The sequence below is a fragment of the Mytilinidion resinicola genome (assembly GCF_010093595.1).
Source record: "Mytilinidion resinicola strain CBS 304.34 unplaced genomic scaffold BDZ99scaffold_6, whole genome shotgun sequence".
Lineage (NCBI taxonomy): Eukaryota > Fungi > Ascomycota > Dothideomycetes > Mytilinidiales > Mytilinidiaceae > Mytilinidion > Mytilinidion resinicola.
Genome location: NW_022985442.1, coordinates 681485 through 705649, shown reverse-complemented (window position 1 = coordinate 705649; position 24165 = coordinate 681485). Strand labels below are relative to the sequence as shown.

The following is a 24165-nucleotide window of genomic DNA, read 5'->3' as shown; positions in this document are numbered from 1 at the left end:
GCTCAAATGCCGTTCTAGTGTCGTATCTTCTAGCAACAACTAAGTATAGTCAAGCCAAGGCACCTGATGTCATCTTTAAGCAGAATTGCCGATTCTGCACGCTTAAATCGCCCTCTATTCATGTACCATGCCTAGAACCACCACTCAACCCACCTTATTCCGCTTCCTCCAACTCTCCACTCCCCGATCTATCTCCTTCGTACTAACCCCGTCCCTCACGAGGAACATCACCACGCCTAAAGTCTCCACATTCTTGTTCCGCGCCTCGTCGTCAAAAAACAGCATCTCTTCGTACTTGAGCCCCGACTGCTTCCGCAGCGCCTCGAAATGCGTAATCTTGTTCCCTGGGAAGATCTGCAGGTAGTCGAAGCTCTCGAGTGCTTTCATCTGTGGTGTGGAGGAGGGGTCGGAGGCAGAGGTTGCGGCAGAGAAGGAGGAGGGCACGTAGAGGAGCTTGAGCATCTCGCGGGCGAGTTCTGGCGCATGGGTTCGAGAGGCGGCTCCGATTTTGATGTCTTTTGCTCGGATCTATATCATTTCCCATAGATCAATACATGCTTCTTGCGTCTCATAGCTCCCTAGGTAGGGCCAAGATGGCCATTGAGTAAATTGGGTTGAGAATAGCGCAGCTTACCGCAGCCAAAACCTCCGGCACATCCCCATAGAACCCATACCCCTCCCCATACCGGTCCTTGACCTTGGTCCCCGCGCCCTTTCCTACAATCGCCTTCAGTGGCGGCGTGACGTGTGTATCTACCCAGAATGGCCAGAGAGTGTAGTCGAGGTCGAAGACGATCATTTTTGGCAATGGACCGCCATCTGAGAAGGTAGATGGGCCCCGGGTGTTCGTTGAGGGGAGGACGGTGGTTGTGGGGTCTGAGGAATCGGCCCCGTTGCTGGAGGAGGAGGCTTGGGGGCCGGATTTGCGGGGCATGGTTATGGTGTTGAGGTTGAGATGTGGTTTGGAGAGAAGGGAGAGAAGAAGGAGGAGGGTGAGGAGGATGGTGAATGGGGAAAGGACGTGACGGGGTAGAGCCAGAGGTGGCGGTATGCCGGAACTGGTGTTGATGTTGGAGAAGGCGCGAGTCGGTAGGGCTGAGGAGGATTTGGTCATGGACGAAACGGAAAAAGTTCGCCCCTGGATTCAGATCATCAAACTCATAACTTGCATTCACTTGGAATTGTGACTACTGGTATGTTTCATTGTTACGAGGGTCTAATCCGTCAAGACTAAAGTCGAGCCTGATGCCCGAATGCTTTTGAAGGCTGCATTCTACGCTCTTATCTCAACTCTCTGCAAATACGGCTCAGCCTCAAAACTTTTTACGTCGCGAAACCTTGTACGATACTTTGTCAAGCGCACGTGGGGATGCTGTTGATGTCAAGAAATTCGCCGCTAGGACAGTCATCAAATGTCAACAGACCAGGTAACTCTAAAGCGTACCTCGGAGACCTCCGCAATGGCAACTCTGCTAGATCTGTCCCTCATGTCTCCATTTCCCAAGATACGTCAAATAGATGGACTCGGCGGCCCAATGTGCGACCTTCCTGTCCTAGACCATCGTCACACTGTCTAGATATGGTACTATGAGCAAAAAGGATTGCCTACCAACTGAGCGCATTCAGCGGTCAAACCCTATGACTACAGGTCCTAGCGGTATCTTCAGGCGCGGTGGTCAAAGTTGCTCCGGGGACCCAATACGATAACATTTCCGGAGGCGAGCCAACGGATGATCAACTTCTTCCATTATACCCCATTAACGACCGCTTCATCCCCTTCCTGCCCCAAGTTGCTCTACATCAAGCCTCGACACGGTAAGATCATCGCAGTTCCAGCCTTCTGAATCTTCCTTGAAATCTTGTTTCCCTTTCACTTCTCTAGGAAGCCATTCCTCCGATGTTTCGGGCTCTTCTTACGATTTCATATCGCTCCTGCGAACTGCCGATTAGAGGTTCACGCTTGATGGCGCTTTGTGCACGCTGGGACTGTTCAACTTGACCTCGACCACATCAGCACGGAGGCCGCGAGAAAAAGCTATTTCATGAGTAGGATGTGTTCATCAAGGAGTGTAGCGCCACGAGCAAGAAAATTTGGTGTATACTGAAGGTAATATCGAAGATTATGACGATTGAAATGACACCGGATAGAACCAGCTGATTGAATAGACCCAATCATCACTGGACCAAAACAATAGGAGTTCCTTGGTTTGATATCCGAAGCTACCTATCGAGGTCAAAAGTGGCGCCACCTGCCGAGTTCGTTGTGTTTGGTCCGGGGAGTTTTGATTCGTTCATTGAATATCATCTCCATGCGAATAAAGCGTGATCATTGAAAGACTATAGGAGATTGCCGATTTACTACACGAACTCTGGACGTTTCTGCGCGTCTTTACAGCAAGACATTCCGGAGCAATATCTTTCATTGAGATTGAGGAGGATTTTGACAGGGCCGTGCGCCCGAGATATAGGAAATGCACTGTCTCACGATACGCAAGGACCAGTTACAGCATGAGCTAGCCGCCGTAGCTAGAGATGCATATCATGAGGCGTATGCCGAAATATCGATTGCCATGCAGGCTTTCAGCGCTGCACTCTGCGTGGATGTAGAGATGTAACTTCGGTTTGTAGGAGTGGGAGCTCGGGAAGCACAACAAGCGCCGTCAGATGCTGGCTCGGGTTTATGATCGGCATAGCGTCCCTATTCTCGTACATATTGTGGTAGGACTCGAGAGTTATGAGAGATGCGGTCCATGGATGGATGGGAGCACAGCTTGTTGCCAACTTGTCAAAGTTGCCGCTCTGTGTCAGCGGGCGGTCTCAACTCTCATTCTTTGTTCTACCTCTCATACACCAAGATTTAGCGACATCTGGATTGTTGGAACTTGCGCTTAACAAATCGCGAACTATCTTTCGAGTGTAGAGGACTATCGGCTGCTCGGATCATGGATGGAGAGCTCTTGTACCGTACCGAACTCCAACTAGCAGACTCGACGCAGCTCCCGAACGTGAACTATTGACTGTATGCAGATCTACTCGCAGTTTAGAAGGTGATACCGAAGAGGAGCATGTGCAGTCGACAATCTACGAGACGGCTCAAAGCTCTTTTCGAATGTCAGCCACACTACATGAAACAATCGGCTACGCGCGACCCTCGCCAACGAGCCAGCGATGTCGCGTGCACCGTTACTCACCACCACGGCCGGGGTAGACCACGATGTCGAACCTGCATATGGATGGTCCTGCTGGGTCTTCTAGATCGTCATGGGACACATATAGATTGCGGGACCACTACCATGCAATCAAACTTGCTGCTGGTCGGTCACTGGGCGCACTGCGCAGAGTTGCGACGCGCTTGCCAGGACATCTGGAGGCAGACTAGATTTGTTTAAAGAGAAGGTCGAGAAGCCGGGTGGAGAGAAGGCACAGTGGGGGAGCACGGTATAGCATCGTGGCCTTGAGAACCAAAACAGGGTCACGCACCAAACTCGGGCATTCACCCGTTGAGCATCTCTTGGCAAGCTTGGGCCCTACGAAAGACTCAACGGCTTTGACGGCTTCAACAGAAGACTCGCTGTGTCCGTCAACCTAGAAAACACATCACCACAGGTATATCGCAGAAGTAGACTCCAACAGTTAAGTTAGAGACTCCCCTATCTCAATTGGCTTCTAAGCGAGGCTCACCATACCTATTTCAGGCGCCCGCATGTTTGTTAGCCTCTTGTGCTTAGTGGCGTCCGCCGCTACTGCAGCCATTGCAAGCCCCCTTGCGCATCCCCGCGCCGTTGTTGCACGCAATTCAACCTCCATCGATAGCTGTCCTGGCTACAATGTGTACAACATCGTTAAGACCAACTCCTCCCTTACAGCTGATCTCAAGCTCGCTGGACCAGCGTGCAATGTGTTCGGAAAAGATCTGGATGCATTGACGCTGCTGGTGGAGTACCAGACCAGTAAGTCGGGCCTGCAACGCGCGGTTGTTCAACTGGATAATTGTGGCTAATATTTCCCACCGATGACCGCCTCCACATAAAGATCTTTGATGCCGCCAATCAAGTCTACCAAGTGCAGGAGTCCGTTCTCCCACGACCCAACAACGATGCTGTTGAAGCATCCGGAGCTGCTCTCGAATTTGATCTAACCGAGAAGCCCTTCTCATTCCAGGTGAAGCGCAAAGATTCTGGCAAGATACTCTTTGACACGTCGGGACCCGGTGGCACGTTGATCTTCGAGTCACAATATGTTCGTCTCCGCACCCAGCTGCCGCAAAACCCCAGCTTGTACGGCCTTGGCGAGCATTCCGACTCCTTTCAACTGGAGACCCATCGTTACACACGCACGCTCTGGAACGCCGAATCACCGTTCATCCCTGACCATGCAAACTTGTACGGCAGCCACCCCATGTACTTTGACCACCGCGGTGGCAATGGCACGCATGGTGTGTTCCTCTTGAACTCCAATGGCATGGATATCAACATCGACAATCCGTCTTCGGGCACTTTCCTGGAGTACAATACCTTGGGCGGCGTCATTGATCTATACATAGTAGCCGGTCCCGGCCCTGTGGACGTCAACAAGCAGTATGCCGAGATAGTTGGACTACCTGCCATGCAGCCGTATTGGACCTTCGGCTTCCACCAATGCAAGTACGGCTACAATGACACCTTGGATGTGGCTGAAGTCATCGCCAACTACTCCACAGCTAAAATCCCTCTCGAAGTCATGTGGACGGATATCAACTACATGGACAAGCGCCAAGACTTCACGACTGATCCTCAGCGCTTCAAGATGGGTATGATGCGGGAGCTTGTTGATGTATTGCATAGCCGTAACCAGCGCTATATTCTGATTCTCGATCCTGGAATCCACATGGTGTCGGGTCTCGACTCATACAAGCGCGGCGTGAACCAAGATGTCTTCTTAAAGACTGCAAACAACGCCACATACGAGGCCGTCGCTTGGCCTGGGGTAGTCGCCTATCCGGACTGGTTCGCTCCAAATACTGAGAAGTGGTGGACGGACGAGCTTGGTCGAGCCTTTGACCCAGACACGGGAGTTGATATAGATGGTGTTTGGTAGGTGTACCTGCTACTAGTTGGCATCAAGATTGCTTGGCCGAGAATTGGTGGGAGCTATCGGCTAATACTTCTTTAGGGTGGATATGAATGAAGCCTCAAACTTTTGTCCAGATGTAACATGCGTCCCTGAAGGTATGAAACCATTTATCTTGCAGAGTTTCTCGTACTTACATGTTTCTAGTATTTGCAAGCCAAAACGATATCCCGCCGGCACCCGCACAGGCACCGCGAAATGACACTGGCCGCATAATTCCTGGTTTCCCCAAAGATTGTATGTAATATAGGACAACATATCAGATGCCCTTTCGTCAGGTTCTCTAAAGTGCCGCTCGAGTCGAGTTTCAGGACTCCGCTCAAGTAGTGTTTCCAAGAACTCTGGAGGCTAAGAGGATCTAATACATGCCCCAACCCCTTCCCCCTTACGAACATTTACTGACTATATCCACTTATAGTCCAGCCTCAATCAAAGCGCGACTCTGGAGATAGCATGAAAGGCCTTAACGGCCGTAACCTCCTCCTCCCACCCTATGGCATTCACAACCACCAGGGCGATATCTCAAACCGCGCCATCTGGACTAACATCTCCAACTACGACGGAACTGTCCAATACGACACCCACAATTTCTACGGCACCATGATGGCCTACACCTCCCGCACCGCTATGCTTGCCCGTCGCCCCTCAAAACGCCCCTTTGTCCTCACCCGCAGCACCTTCGCTGGCGCGGGCCGCAAAGTCGCTCACTGGTTCGGCGACAACGCGTCAGAGTGGAAGCACTACCGCATCACCATCCAGCAGATGCTGACGTTCGCCTCCCTCCACCAGATGCCAATGGTCGGCAGCGATGTGTGCGGCTTCAACGAGAACACCAACGAGGAGCTGTGCGCGCGATGGGCCATGCTCGGCGCCTTCCAGCCCTTCTACCGCAACCACGCGGACATCACCGCGGCCAAGCAGGAGTTCTACCTCTGGCCGATCGTCACGGCGGCCGCGAAGAAGGCGATTGACGTCCGGTATAAGCTCGCGGACTACATCTACACGGCTTTGTACAGGCAGACGCAAAACGGAACTCCTCTCGTGTCGCCGCTGTTTTTTGCGTACCCCAATGATTCGAACACCTTCGGCATTCAAACACAGTGGCTGTACGGCCCTGGTCTACTCGTGTCTCCTGTCATGGACGAGAACAGCACGAGCGTCAGCATCTACCTCCCCGACGACATCTGGTACGACTACTGGACCGGCAAGGCCATCCGCGGGCACGGCAAGAGCATCACGCTGAATAACGTCGAGCTCACGGACATCCCGCTGCACATCAAAGGCGGCAGCATCATCGTCCAGCGCGCCTTCTCGGCGATGACGCTGGACGAAGTCCGCAAGCAGGACTTCAACATCACGGTTGCGCCGGGCCTGGATGGGACGGCGCGTGGGTCGTTGTACGTCGACGATGGAGAGAGCTTGGTGCAAGACCCGATTCTCGATCTGGAGTTCTACTACGATGGGCAGTCTTTGTTTGCGGATGGGATCCTTCCTGCGACCGCGATGCAGATTATGAATGTCCAGGTCCTCGACCCGCAGTCTGCGGGTGGTGCTGGAGATAAGCGTGCTCTCAGCGTGGATGGGCCGTGGGAGTTGAGCGAGGGGTTCAAGTGGAGTCTGTGAGCAAGTGGAGCAGCAGATGTGGGGAGGAATGTGTGAGATGCGACGACGGATGGGTTTTTGGATGCCAACGCCATTGCATCTTCTAGCACTTACTGCTGGATCATGCATACGGTTGGCAATCGGGAAGATTCTGCATACTGCTCGCGCGCAAGCGGTGCTTGTGGCTTGCTACCTTTTTTAGTGGCTGGTACTACATGTAACAATCACGAGCTGTGAATAAGACCTTCCATCTTCTCTATTTCAAACACCTGTACTGCTATGGTACAACTGATTTCTTGTGACTTCATGGATAGCGAGGTACGTCCCGAAGCGTTTCGCTACAAAGGAGGTACCTAGGTACTTAGATACGTAGCGATATGCTAGGATAGATATCCACATTGTCACCAGTGCCTCCAGCACAACCTCATCCCCACCATCTCAAGCTCAAAATCACCAGACGCGGCAGCATGATATCCCCAGATATTACATGTGCCCGCGTGCACTCGTGATGGTGTTCCACTGAACCCATGTCCACAACGTCGTAGCCGATGACAGCCGCCCCCAGCACAGCCAGCTCAGTACGTGGTATGGGTACTGTGCGTCCGCACATCGCCATGCTCTGTGTCTGGCCGGTCGACGTGCGCGATGCGAGTTGCCGATGGTGTTGGGGAGAGTTGTATATGCCGCGGGAATAAGGCGGGTATGACGGTATCTGCGGTTACACAAAGGCTTCTGGTATCGCCTGCATTGCACGGAAATCTGCAGATGGGGATCCTGAGGCGGAGAATGTGCCACATTTTGACGGTAGCAACGTGAGTGCGGGAGGAATCGGGGACGGTTTTGGCCGTTTATTGGTTTGTGCTATACTGTGCTGTGTCGAGAGTGAATCGGTTTCAGTCCGGACCTAGTGATAGCTGTTGGACGCCGTTGACGACGGTATTGCCATTGAGAGATGCTTCTTCGGGGATGTCGTAAGTGACTTCGATGGAGTTTTTAGGCCTGTTCTTGTTGAGACCTTCAAGGAGGACGCATGCTTTGCAAATGTCCTGGCTAGAGAGGTAACCACAGCGGGCGCATTGTCCCATGGTTTGTCTAGCAGGCTGTTTGCGGGTACCGTGAGGAGGGCCCTTCAGCTTTTTACCCTTCTTGCCAGTCACGAGTGGTATAACGTCCGAGTCTGGAGGATTCGGAGATTTTGAGGCAGCTGTGGTAATTTCGACCTCTAGTCCTCCCTCCGCCGCAGCCTCGCTCTGTACAAGCTGCTGCTCCATTGACGCCATTTCTCCTCCTGTTGTTCTCCCATTTGAGCTTCCACAGCCACCTTCTTCTTCCTCTACGAGTGTAGCTTGACCCCCACATCCATTCCCGCAATTGTCATTCCCTCCAGGCACGAGCTTGGCCATGTCTTCGCCACTCCGCACAACATCTAGAATAGCGCTTGGGCGTACTCGTTCGAGGTTCTTAATCAGGGCGCGAGCGCTGCCTCGGAAGGCTTCTGGCGAGTACAGGCATTCGGTGCTGAAGTAATCGAGGTTCTTGTGATGAGCGTATAGCACAATCTCCTTCTCGTAGGCGTATTTGAGAGGCTTGCTCCGCTTGATGTTCGTGTGTGAGGTCGTCTCTGGAGAGGATGGGACAATCGAAGGCGTCGAGGTTACGATCGAAGTCGTTCGAGAGAGTCTGGGGAGGTCTCCACGTAGTACTGGCAGGCACGAAGGCCGTCAGCCACCCAGTAGTCTTCCTTCTCTGAGGCAGAGGAAGAAGGAACTTACAGTTCATCAACACGGTCTCCGCGACATCATCAGCGTTGTGTCCCGTAACCACATGTCTGACTCCCAGCTTGGCCGCCCCTCGATCCAGGGCCTGCCTCCGGAAGACACCACAATACGTGCAATTCCCCTTTTTGCCAACCTGCTCCACAACCTGATCCATTGTCCATCCATACAGCTCATCGTAACCCAGTATTGTCAGTGGCATGCCATACTGCTTTGCATTGCGCTTGACGGTCTCGAGGGAGTCATCCCGGTAGCCCTTGATGCCCTCATCGATCGAGAGCAGTATTAGCTCTACGCCATAGTCATATCGCTCGTTGAGAGTCTTCAACACACTCGCAAGTACCGTGCTGTCTTTGCCGCCCGAAGCCCCGACGGCGATGCGCTCGCCGCGGTGAAAAAGGCTGTTGGTGGTGATTGTGTGGTGGATTTCGGCCTCGAAAACGGAGATGAAGCAGGGCTTGCAAAGCTTCTGGTGGTTTTTCGGACGGAGGATTAGTGCACGATTGGTCTGGCATACGGCACAGATAGAGGGTGCCATATTGTGCTTTATGCTAGAATATTGGTGGTTGGAGGCCCTGGAGGGGTGGCGCTGAGGGGCGCCTGGGAATTTTGGCTGGGGTCTCGTCACAGTGCTTTGGTACGCGCGAGTCATTGCACGCCATCATTGTTTTGATACCAAAGACAATATTTTCGTTGCTATTTGACGACGCTACCAGCGGTTTCGTTATTTTAAATCACTGTCGCTGAGACACGCTGATGGGCGCCTTCAGGCAGTTGGAGAGAAGCAGTCATTCATCTATGCCAATGCCGCCGCCAAACGACGAAGGATAGCGTTCTTGAGGACTACGATGCTTTATGGCTATCGGTCTCAGCCGCTCTTCTGATTGGAGCAGCATACCCTCGTTTACGATCGCGTCCCGAATTCTTTAGGGTGCTGCATGCGAGAGGACCGGCTCATATCAAGAATGGGCAACACCAGCTGAAACCCTCTAAAGACGAGGCTGACCATCTGCAGCTACGCTCGTAAAGCTCTAGATACTTCCTACAAAAGCATAGCGGATGCTCCGGCGGAAACTCCCGCTCTCACCCCTCTGAAGGTCTCAACCGGGCTTTCTCCCAGAAACCACCTGCCTCCTCCAGGCATTGCTCGACTTCAGCCTCCATATCAAGATCCTTTGAACCCACAATCTCGACCATTGCTGGCGCTTTAACGACATCGAGCCTCACGAAAGCAGATATTCGGTCGTAAAGCCGGAAGAATTGCAAGGAGTACACTCGGAATTCCGTTATATCGAAGCACAGCAAATCTTCTATCACCGAGTCGGTGGGGCAGTCTTGGATTGCGGCAGTACGGCGATAGCTGCTTCGAGGCAATTCACTAACGTCGGAGGGAAATTACCAAAAGACACATCAAGGCGCGTAGTCTTTGCATGGCATAAGCTTCTTGCTGTATTGCACATGCTTCAATCACGAAGGGCGCAGGAGGATTAGTCAGAACGAAAGCTGTCTGGTGGCCCTGGCCTGTATAGAGTTAGGGCTTACAACGGTTTCATCTTGCTGGTCATTCAAGTAGCACCGAACTGCGGCAAACTTTCATACAACATCAACAAATACTCTTTCATTTTACTTTCTGAACAAGGCTTTGAATCACTTTATATCTTCTGCTGCTTTTGTAAGCAGCACAGTACTCTAGAAGCATCGAAATGGCATCTCTCACCCCAAACTCGGAATTCATTGTGCGGCCTGCAAAGTCTCTTGAGGAAGCTCGCAACTTTTGGTGGCCTCAAATGCAGAAGCTGCAGTGGGTATGATTCATCATTCTATTGGGAGACTACTATTCTATTCTGGTATTCGTTCTTAGTTAAGGAAAACGCATCTAACAGACTTGTAGTACCGCGACTTCAACGACGGCCAGACCCATTACGCGGTCGCGGGAAAAGAGGGTTGGCTAGTTGTGCAATCCAAAGATGACGAAACGGCTGAGGGCTGCATCGTCCCTTTTGTCTACGCCAATAGCACCGGCTGGGTTGGCTTCTTCATTGTGAACGAGCAGCACCGTGGCAAAGGATGGGGTGCCGCCTTGTTCGAATCTCTCCTAAAGTTCTATGCTGATCACAAGACGGGCTTCGTTGGACTCGACGGCGTCGCTGAGCAAGTGCCGACGTACGAGCGCAGGGGCTTCGTCACGAAGTGTCCACTGGTTCTCATGGTGCACCCATCGGTGAGTGAGGCACCTTTGATCAAGGCGGACTTCAACCTGGAGGAAGGCGAGAAGCTGGTGGACCTCTGTGACGTTCCGCATAGGCTCCTGATTGAGAGTGACCTCGCCCACACCGGTTTCGAGCGCCCGAAGCTCTGGTCAGACGAGGCATTGTTTTCCCGTCCGGACGTCTATGGCTACGCCCTCGTTTCCTCTAAAGACGCGAACAAACTCCTTGGCTGGGTTATGGTTCGTCGAATGGAGCACGGCCACCGGTTTGGGCCTCTGCTCGCCGATTCGTACAAACAAGCGTTTGTTCTTCTGAATAAAGCAATGCAGGATATTGAGAGCTCTAAAGGCAGCATGATCGCAGAGATATTCTCCCCAAATCCTGAAGGCAGGAAGGTCTTTGAAGAGCTCGGCTGGAAGTGGGGTGGGGTTGATTACCACCGTATGTGGCTGAATGGGAAGGTTCCGAAAGAGCAAGATGCCGGTGGGCGAGGAGAGAAGGGGATGTTTGCCATTTTCGACGCGGCGGAGGGATGAAGGGATTCTGAACATGGTATCCTGAAGTGGAGCCTACAATGTCTCGGCATAGGCACCCGTATACTTCTATTCCACTGCTTGTAGAGCTCCAAGGTGTTGTCCGAAGTCCGAGTATAGATGCCTTGTAAGCAGTGGTAAGGAAGTATGCGCAGACCTATAGCGAGGCACTGTGGGTCGTTTTTTTGTCTGCGTACTCTCCATGAGTACTTCTTTTCAGTCTTCTTAACCCTCTCAATCAGACAAGTCAACATCTTTGTGCCCGACCTCTACCCATTCACGTTCAGATGTCCCACTGCTAAGCATATCCCAGTCTTCCTCGGAGTCGGATCTTGAAGTCTCCTCCTGCTCTGGCTTATTGTCGCTAGTAGGATTCGCGCTCAACAACGGTGGGCCACCCACGGCCATACCAACACTTGCAATGAATTCCGCGCTTTGTGCTCCCATTTCCCTCTTCATCCACAGCCTCTCGATGCATAACTTGCGGATGTGTAACTGTCGGGCTAAGCAACAGCTCATATCACAGAAATGTTTCTCCATTGTGCATCTAGGATCTCCAGGCGCACTCTCCGGGAAGATATCGTTAAAGGCTCGTCGGAGTCTCTCCTCCCTTAGTTCGATATCAGCTCTACTCTGCCCAACAATGAGCCATATAGGATCTAAAAAGTCGCAAAATTGGGCGGGCGAGAATATCTCTTTGGAGTACAGTCCCAACGATGCGGCTGCTTCGGGCATGCCGACCAAGTCTCTCATGAAAACCACAGGTTTGCGATGCTCGTATTCATCCGGACAATCTTCACTCGGTGTATCCTCTTCGCCCTCTTCATCCAAATCATCTGAGTTTTCGTCTGAGCTATCTGGGTCTTCGTCTGAGCCATCTACGTCTTCATCTGAATCATCTACGTCTTCGTCTGAGCTAGCTGCGTCTTTTTCCGAGTGATCTATGGCTTCGTTCGATGGCCTCGATTCATCGGGAAAAGGGTGGGCGATGTAGCATTCCTGATATCCGTCCAGAAACCCCGCACAGTATCCGCGCGAGTAGGTCTCGCTCGAGACATTCTCTCCCACGTCTCCTTTGTCCTCATCCGAGTCTTCGTCCTCTTCATCAGAATTGCAATCCTCTTCTTCATCCGCGCTGCTCATGCCGTCCGTATCTTCTTCCTCTTCCTCTTCCAGTCGCATGTGTGCCTCTGCCTCCCGCTGCTGTCGTCGGTCGGCTATGCTTTTCAGCGCCTTGATGAACTTCGTCCCTTTGGGTCCGAGCAGGGCGTCTGCTTCTCTGAGCAGACCGTATATGCCATCTGCACCGAGGCTTGGTCGAAGTTTATGGTTGATTTTTGCTACCGAGAATAGGCCTTTGGCGCTGAGAATTTTTGCGAGTTGGACAAAAGATGACGTTGTATTTTCCTCATCTTGAGTGGGAGATTCATCGTCTTTCCCATCATCGCTGGAGCCATCTTCGCTGCAGTCATCTTCGCTGGGCCCGTCACGCATTTCCCAGCCACTAGGTAGGGGTTCAAGCTGCGAGACGGGTTGCTGCTGGATAGTACGGCTGTTGGCATTTTGGCCTCCGTACTGCTGGCACCGCGGATCCACCCAGGTAGTTGTCCGCGTGTTGTGATCCACGAAATATACTCTTCCCTCGGCCGTATAGCGTTGCCCCCATCCAGATGGAAATTCGCCTGTGCCCGCAGTCGTAGCCCCCGTTGCCTTCATAGAGACTTCAATGGCGGTGCCCTCGGGAGGAGAGTCGCTCGAGTCGCTGTCGTTGGAGCCGTCGTCGGTAGAGTTGTCGTCGGTAGAGTTTTCGTCCGTGGAATCCTCATCACTGGAACCGTCACGGCTCGAGCCGTCGTCGCTAGAGCTGTCGTCGCCAGAGCCGTCATCACCAGAGTTGTCGCTAGAGTTGTTATCGCTAGAGCTATCGTCGTCGTCCCCAGAATCGTCGTCGCCAGAATCTTCGTCACTGGAATTTTCGTCACTGGCATCCTCGTCGCTGGAGTCCTCAGGGCTCGCGCCGTCGTCGCTAGAGTCTTCGTCGCTGGACTCTTCGTCGCTGGACTCATCGTCGCTGGACTCATCGTCGCTGGAATCGTCACGGCTCGAGCCCCTATCATGGCTGCAGCCGTCATGGCTGGAATGCTCGCGTTTGGAACGTTCTTTGGCCCATGAGTTGTATAAGTCGCGGAGAGAGCACCCCAAAGGGTAGGGCACACCGTTGCTCGAGCCTTTATTGCCGTTGGAGTCCTTATCCTCCGTGTCGTCAACCTCCGAGTCAGAAGACTCGTCATCACTAGAATCATCAAGCCCGAACAAACGTATGAAAGTCGCGCGGTGTTTTTCGCGCAGTGCCTCCATTGCGTTCCCCGCGAGTAGAGGACGGGATGCGAAGGTAAGAGCTTCGTACTGCGAAAGGGGTTTGCTGAGTGTCGAAAGTACTGCCGTGGTGCCTAATGTTCGTTGAGTTGTTTCTGGGTTGGCTGGTTGTTCTTGCGGACCTGGTGAAGGTTGCTATTGCGGACCTGTTGAAGGTTGCTGTTGTGGCCTGGTGAAGGTAGCTGTTGTGGACCTAGCGAAGGTTGCTGTTGAAGCTGCCCCGTTGTGTGAGTTCTGAGTGTGTTTACTGGTTACGTCACGGTGCCCTCGACGCGTCTGCGGCGGAGTGTGTAGAAGACGAGTCTGGAGTGTGCGAGGAGTATCCTTTTCAACGTGGCCTCTTGTGTGGGTGGGATGATTAAACGCGGTTTGGTACTCGCTTGACTCTGGAGCATGCGAGCCATGGTGTACATTGCAACCACCAATCAGGCTACGAATGGCTTTGAGGTTCCGTGATTAAAAATAGAACTCCGGTACTGCTCTGATCTAGACCGTGCGGTCTAATACCTCGTGTCTTCGACAATCTTGACTCCTCCTGGAGCGCTCTAGAGGCGTGCGCATATTCGCAAGATAGCAATTCATTTAGATCGAATTCGAGTGTGCGAACACAACAATAACCCAAAATGCGTATGTATACTGTTAAAAACTTTACATCACACGTCAACTTCACGTACATATAGGAAGCACTGCATCCGATTTGAAGCCTTCAGAACCTCACATCGTACCCTGAGAGTTTTCACAGTAAAGCCTCCGGATTTTTACATCATACCCTGGATTTTCTCGCAGTGCTAGAGGACTTCACGCAGTAGCATCCTTTGTTAAAAGACTGTAAAATGACCACATCCGATTTAAAGCCCCCGGAGCTTGACATTATATCCTAAACGATTTCATAGTGCTGGAGGACTTCGCGCAGTGATATCGCTATGCCAAAACTCTGTGAAATGACCACACCCGATGTGAAGCCCCTAGAACTTAACGTTACCCTGACCGTTTTCACGGTTAACATGACATTGTAGCATGAAAATTTTCACAGTGCCAGAGGACCTCAAACAGCGTCACGCAGGTTCCAAATGCGCAGAGCAGAGCCTATATTTTTAGACCGTGCTATCAACTCCCCGAAAGAACCCCCCCAAGCAACCGGAACGCTCACGATATGGCAAACCTGATGGCCTTTGAGACAATTTTACGCGACGTGGACGGCTCGAACGCGATGCGTGGTTCCTCCCACCCCAAAAACGCACACAACGGCCCCCACCCGTCGTCCTCATTCCACTCCAACAACTCCACGTTCTTCCTCTTGGCCACGGCACGCACCCACGCATTGTGCCGTTTGATTAGCCGGTGGTCATGCACTGAGGACACTCCGTACCGCATTTGGAGGAACCGGTCCCGGCACGCCGTGTACACTGCGCGCTTGCTCCCGGTCGCGGTATTAAGCCGATCAGCGGTATGAGTGGCCGCCTGCATTGGCAAGCCGAACAACTTCTTGACCTCGTGACGATGCGAAGGGCCCTTTTTCGCGGATCTTGTGTTCAGAATCAACCGGACGTTGGGGTACATGTCGCAGATGTCGTCCACGAAGAAGCACGCGGGGGCCTCGGTGATGTACTTGTAGCTGCCGAAGAGCGACCTTAGCGTGCGGCGACGGTCCTCCTGGTCGCCGCGTTCGCTGAGCCCCATCGCAATGGACGTGACGCGCTTCATCTCCGACGTTCCGTGCTCGCCATCGGCCATGGAAGGCATCAGAGCTTCATAGGCTGGAGGGAGTAAACCTTCGAAAGCGTGGTAAAGAAGGCCAGCATCGAACGGAGGGTCCGGCATGCCGACAGCAGCGACGAGGACCCCGCTTCCGGAGACGCGATGAGGGCATCTTGACGGCTTCCTTTTCATGACGGAGGGCGTCTGGAGGTGTCTGGGCAGTCGTAGGAGAGGACGGCTGGAGGCGGTGATTGATGGCGGGCTTGTTAAGGCGGAGGACGTCTGGAGGCGTCAAGATGGCAGTAATGAAGGTGGCTTGGAAGGCGTGTTTGATAGCGGGCTTGTCTAGACGGTCTAAGGAAAGGCGGATTTGAGATGCGAAAGACGGTAGGCTATGAATTGTGAGTGTTGTGATGGAATAAAGGAACAGGAGGATGCGGTGTCGAAGGAGGAAGGTGAGGAATGAGCTGGAAAATTGATACCTGAGGAGGCTGATACCAAGGCAATGGCAGGTCGACGTAGGTTGCAGGAAGTATGAAACTGCGAGGCACCCCAAGCAGCGGCGAGGGAGTGTAGCTGTGTTTCTACCGGAGAAGGGGAGAGAGACTGGTAGGGAAAAGGAAAGGTAACAGGAAGAGAGAAAAGAGAAGAGGGTCGAATAGATGGCATGTGATACAGTGACAGGTCATAAGTCTGTGCACGCGTTTGCCACTGCTTGGGGTGCCCCAATGGATTTTGAAAAAACCTAGAGCGATGTCAAGTTTGAAGAAGTGCATATTTGACTGCCTCTTGAAGTCCTGGTTGCTTACTAGCTGGGCTGCTCCTCACAGTGGTGTCGAGTGAGCAGAATTGAAGACAAGCAGTAATAAATCCATGTGCCCAGACTTATGATAGGTCGTAAGTCTGTGTCCACGTGTTGCCACTGCTTGGGGTGCTTCCATGGAATTTCAAAAACCTAGGCGCGATGTCAAGTTTCAAGTAGTCCAAGTTTTACTGCCTCTGGACTAAGTGGCTGCTTCCACTCGGTCTTCTAGACAAGCATCGCGGTTAGCTCCATTAACTCGTAGGGCCGCCGTTTCCCTGCTCCTCCCACCCGCCCTGGACCCAGTCTATTCCTGCTATCGTGAAAAGTCCTTAACGAGGAGGGGAGCGACAGGAGGGAAGGAAAGAAGTTGGCGTCCTACTTTCTTTGCGTAATGCTGAGATATCAACCGGGGATTTCTGTGCCAATGCCGACACGTGACCCGGGTCAACGTCCTGAGTTTTCGTTTTCTGATAACTGAAGAAGATATTCGGCCCTGTAAAGAAGCATCTAGGTGCACTTCCCTACCACTAACTGAGCTGTCTCAGAGATGTTGCCAGTCATCCAAAACCAAAGACTTCCCTCTCATCCAGACTTCCAAAAACGCATCAAGACACCCCAAGCAGCGGCGACGGAGAATCCACAGACCTCAGGAGACGACTCTGTAAAAGAAGAAGAGGAGAGTAAAGATCGTATATAACGAGCTCGTAAACACTCAATCGACTTGAAGACATAATAAAGCGTTTCTCGTCGTTTTGACGCTCGAAAGCCTATTCCAATGGTGCCTTTTTTTTCCCCAACCGTCACTGCTCCTAGTTGCCATTGACGCCTGACTTCTCCAGCCCACCCAGAGGTGCTGTATGCTGTTTTAAGAAACTAATACCACCATCAGAAGATCCTCGAGAACGAATCACGCGGTAGACCACAAATCTGAACCTCCTCGCCGTATTCCCGGCCCGAACCAACCCCACAACCACAACCTGCGCGCGCATCCCTCATCCCAGATTCACCTCTACTTCTCCGCTCCGGAGCCGCCTCTAGGCAGCCAATCCCACCTTATTCTTTCCCAGCTCCGTGCCCATCACAGCCTCTTCCGACCACCTATAAACCCCCTCCTTCCACCCCCCCAATTTCTCCAAGGAACCCCCGCCCCACAGCCCAGCAACCAAAGCAAGCTACCCACCTCACGAGCCGCGCTCGCAAACCCCCCTTCGGCGGATTCCAACATCCTCTGGGTGCCGGGGTGCTCACAACTGCTCTGGTCATTCATCGATGGCCGCAACTTGTTGCGTGGAGAAAGAGAGGGGCGAAGAGGGAGGAAGAGGGATGGAACGGAGAGGGATGGAGATGATACCGACGCGCACCAACCTCAATTAACGATAAACCATAACCGCCCCCTTCCCCCCTCCCCCCGGTCGAGAAAATCAGAGTATGGAACGCTTCTGACCACCAGCTCGTCTCAATGATGGACCCCACCACCACCATCACCATCAACACCATCAACACCCCCTCCTCCCCTCCCTCCCTCTCCATTGGATCGCAGAATGCGACTATTTTGATCCCCCTCCCCACCCCCACCCTCCACAACACGCCCGCCACTCCATGGGAAAGTCGGCGGCGGCATGTTGCACGCCCTAGCACATAGGCGTTGAACCGATGGAGTTTTACGCTTCCATCTTCCATGCGCGCGGTGCTTGATGCATTCTCCCAGAACGACGTGGTGAGAGTTTAATCCCCACGCACCCTTCTGCACTACTCCTCCTTGCATGACTAAGAACCTGGAGGTTGGGGATTGGGGTTGGGGTTGGGGGGGGGGGAAAGCCCAGCCCAGCCCAGCCATGGGCATGTCAGGGCATACGAGCTACATATCACCGCATTAGCCAACCATCCCACCCACCACCTACCGGCACGAAGCGCGCCAAACAGCAATCACATCACATCACGTACCTTCTCTCTCTCTCTCTCTCTCTCTCTTCTCCGCGCACTCCCCCACGCTTCTCCCACTCCATCAGCACAATCACCCAACCCCCATCACGCACCTCTCGCAGTATTTTCGACAGGAAAAGGTAGCTAAATTTTTTTCTTTCTTCCCATTTTCCTCCTCCCCCCCCGCGCCCCGGGGCCCATATCCGCGCCCCTCAGTATGCAGCAGCCGTAATTAAAGCTACAAGGTGTCCCGAAACTCCACGCTAAAGTTAACACACACAGATGCTGCCCCCCCCGGTCCCGCCGATTACCTTACCTTACCCTTACCCTTACCCTACCATACCCTACCCAGAAAAGCCCCCGAGCCAGAGTTATGCAACCTACTAGCCTCTGTGTTCAGAAGATATACCTCGATAATAGACACACACACACACACACGCACGTATTCACAGTCCAATGCGGCCCCTCCGCGCCTCAATCCGCTTCGCGCGGCCCCGATTCCCCAAACTGCGCTTTAAGCTATGGTGCTGCGCGGCGTCCTCCCTTCCCTTCGGCGTCGCGATCTTGAGCTCGAGCATGCGGCCGCAGAACTCGGTGCCGTTCAGGCGGGCGACGGCGGCGTTGGCGGCTTCCTGTTATCGTACACCCTTAGTCAGCACTCGCTCTTGCCCACTCAACCCGCAGAGAAAACAAAACAAAGCAGGGGGTGGTAAACTTACAGGAGTGCCATAGGTGCCGAAGCAATACGCCCTGGCGTGCCCGATGCCCGTGTGGTTGACGTTCTCCTCGGGCAGGCCCAGGAACGCGGCGAGGTCAGGCGGCTCGAAGCCCTTGAAGGGGATGCCGCGGACAAACACCTGCCGGCCTTCTTCAAGCGCTTGGCGCGATTGTTGCTTTTCGTATTCTTTGTCTGCGTGGCGGTTTAGGAATTCGGTGTGGTTGGATTTGGGTTTCTTGGGGCCCTCTTCTGCGTTTGCGGGAGCGGGCGAGGGGGTGCGTTTTCGCTTCTCGCGTGAGTTAGCGGATGTGGCGGTGGATTCTATGGGGGCATCTGGCATGGCGTCCGGATGTTGGGTTTGAGTAGGAGCCACTTTCTCGGTCGGTATTGGTGCTTGTGCGTAGGCAGCTGCTTCGCGAGCCCGACGCTCAGCGACCTTTGTGGTGGCGTTGCGGGTGATGATCATGGCGCGCTGGACGACGGAAGCGTTCTCGTGTTGCTCGCAATGCTGGCGATACATACGGATTGCCTCCTCGGGGTAGTCAATCGTGTCCAACTCGTCCAAGGCCTCCTCGAGAACGGCGGTGGCTCCCAGAGGCTGGTTTGATAGGATCCCGAAGCTGGGACCGGTGGGGACAGGCCACATAACCAATTCCCAGGTGTACCAGCGAGACCAGAAGTCGAGCTGGCCGAGATGTTTTGATTTTATCTCATTCCAGGCCTTGCGTGCGTCGTCAAGGCGGCCTTGCTGGGTCAGGAGCTTGATCTTGATCTTCTCGAGTCGGAATTGGGGGTCGCCTGGGTATGTTCGATCGGATCCGGCGTGTTGTTTGATTCCGACTTCATTGACGTGCTCCATCGCGGAGATGATGGCAAGCTCAGCCTCGTCGACCGGCTCTTCGGCATGGGCGGCAGAAGCGTTGTAGGTGATGGTAGTGTTGTTGTTGAACGCCGCGCGACGGAGGAATCCACAGAAGGCAATGAACAGCTGTATAAGGTCTTCCATATCACCAACGTCAAGAAGTCCGGTCTTGAGAGCCTGGTTCTTCACATCCTCGATAGCAGCACGTTGGAGGCCGGCGATCTCTAGGTGGAGAATCTTGTGGGCCCATAGCGCACCACACCAGGGAGCGTGCCGGACCGCTTGCTGTAAGACCTGTTCGATCCGAGGCGACTGGTTCTTCTTGATGAGATACTCCACATATTCTAGCCAAAGGGGATCTTGGTATGGGAATCGGAGCACGGCTCGGTCGAAGAGTGCTGTGATGGTATCGAGACTGAAAACACCCTCCTTCCTCATTTCGTGGCGAAGATACGCAACGTAAAGATCGTACTCGTCTTTGCTCGCTACGCCGCCATACTCCTGCATCTTGGCCTCGATCTGCCTCTCCCAAGTCTGCCGATATTTGTAGGCATTTCGAGCCCGTGCATAAACGCCGTCATTGCTGTGAACGCTCTCCATCTTTTCTTCGTAATTCTGCGGATCGTTGGCATACACCTCGGAGACCCACGACTGATATGAATCGCGGGTGTCGACCCATTTTTCATGAGCGCGTTTCAGGCGATGCTCATGTTGTTCCAGAATGCTCAGGGACATGCTGATGTCTAGGGTTGCTCGGTACTTGGCTTCCTGAATCTCGACCCATCGGTTGAAGACAAGATGGCAATCTTTCAATTGAGCCCAAGTGGCGGCTACGGCCTGTTCCCATGCCAGCTGAACCTCGGCCCAAGTGAAGATGTTTTTCCCATCTAGCTGCTCTTGCGGACTCCAATCGCTTCCTTCCTCGGTGAGGTTGTTGGCAGCCAAGTACCAGTCGTACAGCATGCCACCAAACTTCATCCACACCTTCACACTGCACGGTTCGTCCTTGAGAGCTTGGGTTTTGCAGAATTCCATGAGAGCGTGGCGGTCCTGGGTGGAATATGCGCTCTTCAGCTTGAAATCGATCCAGTTGCAGTAGAAGTCTTCGCCCAAGGAGTACATGGTGCAGATCTGCTCGAAGGCCTCTTTCAGGTCCGACCAATGTTCATATGTGCCCGCGGGCCGCCGCTCGCCCTCTTCGGTATGCCGCTGGAAGCCTGCGTAGAGGACATCGATGAATGTTTTGTTGTTCCAGTAGCTTGTGGGCTGCTTGAGGCGAACATCGTACGCGGCGTTGAGGATGTCGCACTCCTCTTGGGTCAGTGAGGCAGCCTTGAAGACGCGCGGGGAGTTGTCCTGGGCAGCCATCTGGAGTTCTTTGGCCGAGTTGCCGGAGAAACTGCGCGGGAGGTTTTCGAGGCTGTGGAAGCGCGTTAGAGCGTGTTGAGGAGCGTGGCTATGGATGAAGGGAAGAGATGAGTCGCGCGATGAAAAATCAGGCCGTCGGGGTGCCGGGCGAGCTCAACAATTGTGCAGCGCTGACAGGTCGGTGAGACAGTCTTCGAGGGATGATGGCCTCATTGCCCTTCAGTTGGTGGGAATTGGGGAGGGGATGGTGCCGTGTTCGTGACTGGCAAAGTGTGAAAACAGAAGCTACTCACGTCATTGGAGGGCGCGTCGGCGGATACGCCTGAGATTCACGCATGCCGCCGGCTGCACTATGCAGCACTGCCTGCTGTTGTTGCTGCATCGACGCCAGATCTAACCCACTGCCTGTTAGCAGCGTCCCTGCTGCCGCATACAGTTCCCACTCACCTGCAAGTGTGTCCATGCCCGGCGTCGACGCGTGTCTCGAGAGCGGCGGCTGCGGGGGGGTCATGCGCGTGTCGAAGCTCTGCGTGCTCCTGGCATCGATCGGAGGGGTGCTCGCGGCGCTGTGGATAGCTCCAGCGCGCCCATTCACGCTCGACACGGCCGACAGCCCCGGCGACGGCAGCTGGCCGCCCATTGCGAGATGTGTGTGGTAGGAACTGTGCGGCAGCGTCGCGGACGGCATCTGCTCGATGTGGGAGTGCGGCGACGAGGTGATGTGCTGGCTCAGGGTGCTCGAGGTGCGGCGCGGCGCCTGTCTCTGCGGCGGCTTCAACGGCGACCCCATGGGCGACTGGCGCAGCGGCGGAGGGGGAGTGTCGCCGGCGGGCGATTCCTGCGGCGACAGCAGGCTGTTGATGTCCATGTCGGGGGGGGGGCTGGGGGCGCTGGGGAGGGAGAGGGCGACGAAGTTTGCGCAGGCAGGCTGGGACGGGGGCGTGCAGATCGAAATTCATCGACGAGGTCAGTCAAGCTACGCCGGGAGCGATGTCGCGCATGTCCACAGCGACGGGCGGCGAATTGGTCGCTGCGAGGGCTCGTCGGGGGGTGGTGGAGGAGGTGGTGGAGGAGCCTGGTGCTTGGGCTGGGTGCTGGGCGCGGCACACAGGCGTCGTCGGATGATGCTGTCACGGCGCCCAGGGCTGTCTCCCAGGGCTGTCGCCCAGGGCTGTCTCTCAGGGCTGTCTCGGCATGCCGTTGGGCTCGCGCCAGCCCATTCGGCGCCTAGCATTGTGGCATGGCTGGGCTGCTGCAGCCCGCCACTCCGAGCCGCGCCTCGCCAATCGCCAGTGCGTAAGGGGCGCCGGTCTGGCCCGGGGTAGGGCTGCAGCCGGTCTGGCTCTCCGTCATCAGCGAGGCGGCCAGAGAATCAAGGAGGCAGGTGGAACCAATCAAGATTCCCTCGCAGCGTCCTGCGATTTGGCGTTGAGAAACTCGATCCGAGTATGAAGGGTGATGCCGGTCACGTGACCCGTCGCTGCCGAGAATTCTGACCGCCGGCTTCACCACACGCATCAACACCACCACTCGGGACGGTGCCCCCGCCACGATGAGCATGCGGATACCCTCTCGACAGCTGGCCCGGCCAGGTGCGCCCGCTCCCTCCCCGATGCTGATGACCTGAGTTGACAATGCCGCAGCCGCCGTGCTCAATGGCCTCCGCACCGCCTTCCTCCCCATCCGCACCCTCACCTCCTCCGCCCCCCGGAACGCCGACAAGAAGAACGACAAGAAGACCACCAAGAAGGCCGACAACCACGATGACGCCGCCACCTCCGAGCAGAACTGGAACCCCATCCTCGCGCAATACAACGCCAAGCAGGAAGCCAGCAAACCCAAGCCCACCTCCAAAACCGCAGCCATCGCGCCGCGGCCCTTCGTGCCCCCGGGCTCCCTGCCTCCAACCTCCATCTTCGACGTCGTGCCGGAGCGCACCGCCGCCGAAAAGGCCGTCCTGGAGCGCCGCGCCAAGCTCGACAGGCTCTACCAGACCGACGCGCCGGGCCTGCCCTCCACCACCGAACCCGCAGAGGAACAGCCCACCACGGCCGCCGCCGCCGCCGCCGCCGCCGCCGCCGAACAAGACGCTGACGAGCCCGCCAAGCTCCTCGACCGCCGCATCGCCGCCTTCGCCCTCGACCCCAACCCCGCCGCCCGCCGCCGCTGGGAGCGCAAGCGCGTCATCCGCACCATCGCGCGCCGCGGGCGGCTGTCCAAGACCGAGCTGCTGGCGCGCACGGAGCGGCGCGCGGACTTCAAGTCGCCGTTCCTCAACACCTCGGTCAAGAAGCTGACGAAGCTGGCGAACCAGATCGCGGGCAAGCCCGTCGCGCAGGCGCTGGTGCAGATGCGGTTTAGCAAGAAGAAGGTCGCGCGCGAGGTGCTGCGGGCGCTGGAGATGGCGCGGGATGCGGCTGTGGTCAAGCATGGGATGGGGCTGGGGAAGGCCGAGGGGAGGACGGGCGGCGCGGTCGAGGTCGAGGATAGGCACGGGAGGAAGAGGGTGGTCCGGGATCGGACCGAGATGTATGTGGAGCAGGCGTGGGTGGGCAGGGGCGCGTATGCGAAGAGCATGATGGCGAGGGCGAGGGGCAGGGCGGATGTGTTGAGGCATCCGACGACGAGTGAGTTTTTTTGGTTCCTGTGTTGATGGGGTGCGGGTTGACGGGTGCTAATTCGTTGTGATAGGTATCTCGTTCGTGCTCAAGGAAGAGGCGACGCGTATCCGGCTTAGCGAGGAGTATAAGAAGAAGCGCGACAATCGCAAGCTCTGGGTTCAGCTTCCCGATCGGCCCATCACGGCCCAGAGGCAGTATGCTTTGTGGTAGTCCCTTGAGAAGACAATGAAGGGAGTGGTGAGCGTGGTGAAAGCTAGAAAACTGGGTAGATGTCTCGAGGGTAGCTCTCTACCTGGGCCCCCTCTGTATATCGGCGTGTAGCATAGGCCGGGCTTGTAGAAACCTTGTACAATAAGACTTCTTCCTGACTACGCCCCTTTGCTGCTTGCATTTGCCATTCTCCCCTACTTTGATCACAAATGGTTGCGCGTTTCAGCCAAGGAAGTCTCATACCGGTCATTTCATTCACCTCTGATCTGCACAGTGGCTCAAACGTGGGCTCTGTTCAAAAGTACGAAGAGACCACCAAAAGCAGCTAAACAAGGGGAACCAAGTCCAAAGAGTC

At 54.8% G+C, this 24165-nt stretch overlaps 8 protein-coding genes across 8 annotated transcripts; 3 read left to right on the top strand and 5 right to left on the bottom strand.

The window, feature by feature from the left end:
• Positions 1-144: 144 nt before the first annotated feature.
• On the bottom strand, positions 145-934 carry BDZ99DRAFT_383063 (magnesium-dependent phosphatase-1; the record flags this gene model as incomplete). The annotated part of the gene is made up of 2 exons (XM_033715309.1): positions 145-528; positions 635-934. The coding sequence occupies 2 exons, from the start codon at positions 932-934 to the stop codon at positions 145-147; spliced, it is 684 nt and encodes a 227-aa protein (XP_033579218.1).
• Positions 935-3703: 2769 nt separating this feature from the next.
• Positions 3704-7140, top strand: BDZ99DRAFT_568956 (alpha-glucosidase-like protein; the record flags this gene model as incomplete). The annotated part of the gene is made up of 5 exons (XM_033727835.1): positions 3704-3950; positions 4055-5072; positions 5152-5207; positions 5257-5346; positions 5528-7140. 5 exons carry the CDS (start codon positions 3704-3706, stop codon positions 6730-6732), a joined length of 2616 nt encoding a protein of 871 aa, XP_033579217.1. The 3' UTR covers positions 6733-7140.
• A 464-nt stretch (positions 7141-7604) lies between these two features.
• On the bottom strand, positions 7605-9024 carry BDZ99DRAFT_383983 (adenine nucleotide alpha hydrolases-like protein; the record flags this gene model as incomplete). The annotated part of the gene is made up of 2 exons (XM_033715357.1): positions 7605-8413; positions 8484-9024. The coding sequence occupies 2 exons, from the start codon at positions 9022-9024 to the stop codon at positions 7605-7607; spliced, it is 1350 nt and encodes a 449-aa protein (XP_033579216.1).
• Positions 9025-9851: 827 nt separating this feature from the next.
• Positions 9852-11348, top strand: BDZ99DRAFT_263536 (uncharacterized protein). Its single transcript, XM_033713813.1, has 2 exons — positions 9852-10291; positions 10378-11348. The coding sequence occupies exons 1-2, from the start codon at positions 10190-10192 to the stop codon at positions 11230-11232; spliced, it is 957 nt and encodes a 318-aa protein (XP_033579215.1). The 5' UTR covers positions 9852-10189; the 3' UTR covers positions 11233-11348.
• Positions 11349-12717: 1369 nt separating this feature from the next.
• On the bottom strand, positions 12718-12936 carry BDZ99DRAFT_346593 (uncharacterized protein; the record flags this gene model as incomplete). The annotated part of the gene is made up of 1 exon (XM_033714442.1): positions 12718-12936. A coding segment is annotated over one exon (219 nt), but the record flags the coding sequence as incomplete, so codon positions are not given.
• Positions 12937-14716: 1780 nt separating this feature from the next.
• BDZ99DRAFT_460982 (uncharacterized protein) lies at positions 14717-15683 on the bottom strand. Its single transcript, XM_033719512.1, has one exon. It carries the CDS (start codon positions 15493-15495, stop codon positions 14752-14754), a length of 744 nt encoding a protein of 247 aa, XP_033579213.1. The 5' UTR covers positions 15496-15683; the 3' UTR covers positions 14717-14751.
• Positions 15684-18038: 2355 nt separating this feature from the next.
• On the bottom strand, positions 18039-21031 carry BDZ99DRAFT_460981 (uncharacterized protein). Its single transcript, XM_033719511.1, has 2 exons — positions 18751-21031; positions 18039-18663 (listed from the first exon to the last, which is right to left on the bottom strand). Exons 1-2 carry the CDS (start codon positions 20977-20979, stop codon positions 18478-18480), a joined length of 2415 nt encoding a protein of 804 aa, XP_033579212.1. The 5' UTR covers positions 20980-21031; the 3' UTR covers positions 18039-18477.
• A 1477-nt stretch (positions 21032-22508) lies between these two features.
• Positions 22509-24042, top strand: BDZ99DRAFT_412805 (ribosomal protein L22). The gene is made up of 3 exons (XM_033716665.1): positions 22509-22571; positions 22623-23606; positions 23671-24042. The coding sequence occupies exons 1-3, from the start codon at positions 22532-22534 to the stop codon at positions 23808-23810; spliced, it is 1164 nt and encodes a 387-aa protein (XP_033579211.1). The 5' UTR covers positions 22509-22531; the 3' UTR covers positions 23811-24042.
• The last annotated feature ends 123 nt before the right edge of the window (positions 24043-24165 follow it).

Excerpts from the sequence above, each read along its gene's own strand:
- BDZ99DRAFT_412805 (XM_033716665.1), top strand. The coding sequence starts at position 22,532 with ATGAGCATGCGGATACCCTCTCGACAGCTGGCCCGGCCAG. Across the intron at positions 22,572-22,622 it reads TCGACAGCTGGCCCGGCCAG|CCGCCGTGCTCAATGGCCTC; the intron begins GTGCGCCCGCTC and ends ACAATGCCGCAG. Across the intron at positions 23,607-23,670 it reads GTTGAGGCATCCGACGACGA|GTATCTCGTTCGTGCTCAAG; the intron begins GTGAGTTTTTTT and ends TCGTTGTGATAG.
- BDZ99DRAFT_460982 (XM_033719512.1), bottom strand. The coding sequence starts at position 15,495 with ATGAAAAGGAAGCCGTCAAGATGCCCTCATCGCGTCTCCGGAAGCGGG.
- BDZ99DRAFT_460981 (XM_033719511.1), bottom strand. The coding sequence starts at position 20,979 with ATGGCTGCCCAGGACAACTCCCCGCGCGTCTTCAAGGCTGCCTCACTG. Across the intron at positions 18,664-18,750 it reads TCGGCACCTATGGCACTCCT|GAAGCCGCCAACGCCGCCGT; the intron begins GTAAGTTTACCA and ends GTACGATAACAG.
- BDZ99DRAFT_263536 (XM_033713813.1), top strand. The coding sequence starts at position 10,190 with ATGGCATCTCTCACCCCAAACTCGGAATTCATTGTGCGGCCTGCAAAG. Across the intron at positions 10,292-10,377 it reads AAATGCAGAAGCTGCAGTGG|TACCGCGACTTCAACGACGG; the intron begins GTATGATTCATC and ends ACAGACTTGTAG.